Source organism: Rhinopithecus bieti, unplaced genomic scaffold (genome assembly GCF_001698545.2).
Source record: "Rhinopithecus bieti isolate Rb0 unplaced genomic scaffold, ASM169854v2 scaffold_51706, whole genome shotgun sequence".
Lineage (NCBI taxonomy): Eukaryota > Metazoa > Chordata > Mammalia > Primates > Cercopithecidae > Rhinopithecus > Rhinopithecus bieti.
In genome coordinates, this window is record NW_016820156.1 from 104,768 (window position 1) to 110,225 (window position 5,458).

Below are 5,458 nucleotides of genomic sequence, written 5' to 3' on the forward strand. Positions count from 1 at the left end.
AAAAAAAAAAAAAAAAAAAAAAAAGAAAGAAATTTACTTAATACAAAATATCGTTTCCTTTGGCATATATTTCTCTTCTTCCTGGTTTGGAAATTCTGAATTCTTAATCAGTTTATGGGTGTTTTATTTCCTTAAATATATGGCTGACTTTTAGCCCATAGATCAATTGTACCAGTTCACTGATTAACCAAGCAGTAATAACTGGGAGGGAGGGTAAATATTGCAACATATCCACTTATGTTTGGATATAGCATATACCTTTCTTCATGACATCTGACATGTTTTCCCAAAATTTCTCATTTGAAGTTTTATTCTTTTAAAGATTTTTGACTTAACTGATTCTTCAGGTGGTGGGAGTTTATAAAATGATGAGACTTGCCCAACTCAGGGAAGAGACATACTATATGCAAGCTCTAAATTACTATATGAATTATCATATCAAAGGCAAATCAAACTGGTGTCATGGTAATTCACAGAGTCATTCCCCGACCCATGTAGGTACATCAAAAAGCAACAATTTGTTACCTTTTAAGATCTGAACCACTCATAGCACTTCACTGAGAAAAGAGCTGAGCCCTTTTATTTGACCTAGAACTGGTGGGAATAGGACCAGTACTAACAGTTACCCTGCCAAATAAACTCAACCATTCCTGAAAACTGGAAGTCATTGTCAATGCAGATTTAGAAACACAAAGGATATTATCTATAACAATTAATTTTATGAACTTATTTAAATATGATATTTTGAACATGTACTACTTGGGCATTGGTTTACCAAGAAAGTAAATAAAGCCCTGCTAGATGAACAGGAACTTTGTATGTGAAAGTACATGCCACATAGGATTTTTCTTGTCTACATATTTGTCCCAACCAGCATTGTTTAAATTTAGATTAGCCACTCTTACACGAGGGGACTCTTTCCCTTCTTGGTCCAGTAAACCGTATCAGTTCCTGTTCCTAAAATAGCATTACATTTTGTAACTTCATGTAGTAAGAACACAGTGAGCTAGAACTAGCTGTTTCTTTAATTTTTCTGAAGATAATCATAAAGTTTTAAGCTTAGACCATATTGAAAATCAGTCTAAGGCTTGTATATGAGATTGACATTTATAGGAGATAAATCTGAACTCTGTGTCTCCAGACCCCAAATTGTATTTTGACATTAAATATCACCTTTCCATCTAGTACTATAAATTACAGTGCTGTGTTCGGTTTGGTGATATGTATTATCTGTGATCTCCTTTACTGCTTTTGTCAGCAGATCCCTTGAGAAGGGTGAAGTGAAGAGCTTGGAGTCAATACCCTAGACCCCAGCAGTGATGTCATGTGAGGCAAAACTTGATGAATTTTGTTCCTAAATTAAGAAAATCTGGACACATAAATTAAGGACATGAGCAACTGAAATTCCTAGGGAAATAAGATGTTGTAATAAAAATAAATTTTCTGGTGACTTAGGGCTAACTAGTCTCCCCTCCTTTTTTAAAAAAATAAAACCTCCAGTTATTGAAAAGCTGTCTAAAATGTCTGAATATGTTTTCTAGTATGACTTCAGTAAGATTTACTGAAACTTGCTTTTCTGAGGACCTTGTAAAACTTTAGGGGAGTCATCCTTATATCCCATATACAGATTTTTTTTTTCATTCTACCTTATTAGTTTACTTTATTGCACTCATTTACTATGCATTAGCTATTTATCTCTGCTAGTCCCTTTAGACAGTGAGCTTCTTTGGAGAAGGGATTAAATTTCTCTTGTTCAAAGTTGTACCTCCAGCATGTAGCACAGTGCCTGGCATATAGAAGGTATGTTAGATTGGGTACTCTGAGAAGCAGATGCCAGTTGGATTCATATCTAATCCAATATGGAATAGATGTGCAAGGGACTTATTGGGGTAAAACACTTACGAAGGAAAATGAGGAGGGAGCTGAAGGAGGCCAGAAAAGCCATCAGACCATGGTGCAGGTCTGACCCTTGTGAAAGAGAGAGGAAAGAAAGGAAGTTTGAGTAGGAGGAATCTTAGACTGCAGTGCCGTTTAAGAAAGTTTGGCAGGGTCAATGGGGAGTCCTCAAGTCAAAGTTCCCTGTGAGCAAAGTCCTGTGTTACATGACTTTGTCATGCTCAGTATCTTTGCCATGCTCAGTCATTGGCTGGGAGCAGCCCCCAGGGAATGTGGCTTAGGCACAATGTGGTGGTGAATTCAAAGGGCAGCAGCTGGGACCATTAGTCAATTACATTCCCCACAGTAGAAGATCTGAGATGCCCATATTCACAGCCACCACAGAAGGAGATCAACAAATGCTAATTGGAGAAAGAGTTTGGCAGTGGCTCATGCCTGTAATCCCAGCACTTGGGAGGCCGAGATGGGTGGATCACCTGAGGGCAGGAGTTTGAGACCAGCCTGCCCAACATGGTGAAACCCCATCTCTACTAAAAGTACAAAAAATTAGCCGTGTGTGGTGGCAGACACCTGTAATCCCAGCTACTCAGGAGGCTGAGGCAGGAGAATTGCTTGAACCCAGGAGGTGGAGGTTGCAGTGAGCGGAGATAGCACCACTGCACTCCAGCCTGGACAACAAGAGTGAAACTCCATCTCAAAGAAAGAAAGAGTTTGAATAAGACAGGAATTGAAGAGAGGAAGGAGTTTGGTCTTAATATTCACTGAGCCCTAATATTTGCTAGTATTGGTGGAGGATATAAAATCATGGGATTCACCCTCACCTCCCTCATCTCTCCTCAAACGTTACCTTATGGAAGAAGCCTTCCCTGACTACCATATAAAAAACAGAATAGTCTCCGCAATCATTGCATTCTGTGTCTCCCTTACTTTACTTTTTAAAAATTAAAAACAAGCCAGGAGAATTGCTTGAACCCAGGAGGCAGAGGTTGCAGTGAGCTGAGATCGTGCCACTGCACTCCAGCCTGGGCAACAAGAGTGAGACTCCATCTCAAGAAAAATAAAAAATAAAAATAAATAAATAAATAAAACAATTGACACCTTTATTGAGGCATAATTGATATATAATAAGCCATACATATTTTAAGGGTACAAGTTGATAATTTTGACACGCATATACACCTGTGAAACCATTACCACAATCAAAATAATGAACATATCCATCACTCCCTGGAGTTTCCCCACTACTCTTTATAAACCTTTTCTCCTACCCCTCCTGCCCACCATCCCCCCTTAACAACCACTGAACTACCTTCTGTCACTCTAGATTAGTTTCCATTTTTTAGACTTTTGTATAAATGGAACTGTAGAGTGTGTGCTTCTTTTGTTCTGGCTTCTTTCACATAGCATATTGTTTTGAGTTTTGTCCCTACAGTAGTATGCATTAATGGTTCATTCCTTTTTATGGCTAAATAGAATTCCATTTTATAGATATACCACAGTTTGTTTTCCTTTCCTTACTTTGTTTTACTTTATCTATAGTATTTATCACCTTTTGACATTATATTTCTATTTTTGTTTGTTTGCTGTCTCCCAGAATGTAAGTTCCATGAGGGCAGGGACTTTGCTTTGTATACTGTTACAACCACAGTGCTTGGCATATAGTAGTCACCTAATAAATATTTGTTGAATACCTGTATCTTACTTCAGACCTTTAGTTAACACAGAAACAACACAGCTTTGATATGATATTGATGTTTTGATCATTTATCCTGAAAAGCAGTATTGGGTTGGCCAGATATACATTTCATTTGGAAATCATAACTGGAATTTTGAAAATTGTTACTTGGTTGTCTTCTCATTCATATATTATAATCAGGAAAAATAAATTATAGGAGTGAAGATTGATCTTTTAAAAGACAAATTAAATATCGGTGTTCAATGATGTGTTTTTGGTGCTATAAATTAGTTTATGCAGAATTTATGAGTCAAACCTAGACAATTAATTCTGATGGTTATTCAAAAAGAGTCAGCCATAAGGACAATTGGGAGAAAGCAGGGATTAGTTAAGATGAAACACAATTTTGAATAATCAAAATTTTACTGTATCTCAAAAGAAATGCATTGTTTGCCCTGTTTGCCATGTGTGAGAGTGTGTGTGGCGGGGGGCTGGTGTGGGTGTGGGTGTGAGAGAGATCCTGCTTACTGAAACATGAAAACCTTGTTTGTTTCAGGATCAGATTTGCAAGTATGTCTCCCTAAGGGCCCAACATGCTGCTCAAGAAAGATGGAAGAAAAATACCAACTAACAGCACGATTGAACATGGAACAGCTGCTTCAGTCTGCAAGTATGGAGCTCAAGTTCTTAATTATTCAGAATGCTGCAGTTTTCCAAGGTGAGTTCTGGGGATTATTTTAGATGTGCTGCTCAATGGCATCATTATTTGGGCACTGGGCTTTCAAATGCTAAGTATAATTTATAAATTACCATTCCAGCATTAATGCTTGATATTAAAAACCTCCCAGTGAGAAATTCTGGTTTAAAAAATCACATTTTCAGAGAAGCTTCATTTCAATCTTTGGAAAAGTGAGTATTGTCAAAAAATCATTGTTCAAGGACATTCTGTTTATCTGTATATAAAGGTTATAAATCTCTACAGAAAGAATAAATAATATTTTATCTCAGCTGGGTTCAAAAACAAAAAGTTTCCTTAAATACTGAGCCTGGTTTTCTCCAGGAATGAGTCAGATGCTTGTGGGACACATGTGAACTCCTTCTGACCACTAGGACCATTTCCATTTAAGAGGCAGACACTGGCTTATTGGCCCAGCATTTTCCCATTTGTGTGAGTGGTGTCCTCTCCTCTCTTTGTGATTCTCACTTCTTACCATGCCTGTGAATGATTGCGAAAGAAGCTGTTGTGGCATTGCCAGAATGGGTAGGAAATGACACTTCTCCTTGCTAACTTGTAGGACTATCATAGCAGGATGGGGAGCACCTCCCTCAATTCTAACACCCAGCTAGGAAGATGATGATGATGATGGAGGTGGTGGTGGTGGTGATAATAGCAAACATTTATATGGCACCGTGTACTAGGTACCCTTTTAAGTGGTTTACATGTATTAATTCTTTTAATCCTCACAATATAATTATGAGTACATATTAGTATCCTTGTTTTGTTGATGGAAATCTAAGGCACAGAATGATTAAGTAACGTGCTCAAGGCCCCAGAATTAATAAATAAATGGCAAAGGCAGGATTTGAACCCAGGTGGCATGGCTCTTAGAGTCTATTCTTTTAACTATCCCCATAGGCTGTCTCCTGTGACTGGGAAAATTAATTATGGATATCCACAATTAATTAGTAATTAATTAATTATCGAGCTTTCTTCTATCCTTCTTCAAGCAGAGGGAATCAGCCACCTTTTTCTTGCCTCACCAAGAGAGTATCGAGGTCAGATAGAAAAATAACACTCTGACTGCTTGACATAGCAAAGCTTGAGATTTATGACACTGTTACAAGAATTAACCTCTTTGAATTGTAAGGTGGGTTGATTATAGCTTA

General features: G+C 37.7%; 1 protein-coding gene across 1 annotated transcript in view; it reads left to right on the top strand.

The window, feature by feature from the left end:
• LOC108520294 (glypican-3-like) overlaps nt 1–4,312 on the top strand; it is a 34,750-nt gene extending 30,438 nt beyond the window's left edge. The window contains exon 2 of the mRNA XM_017859622.1: nt 4,128–4,312. Within this exon, the coding sequence (XP_017715111.1) occupies nt 4,128–4,312 (185 nt within the window). The remainder of the gene's footprint in view (nt 1–4,127) is intronic.
• Nucleotides 4,313–5,458: the final 1,146 nt, after the last annotated feature.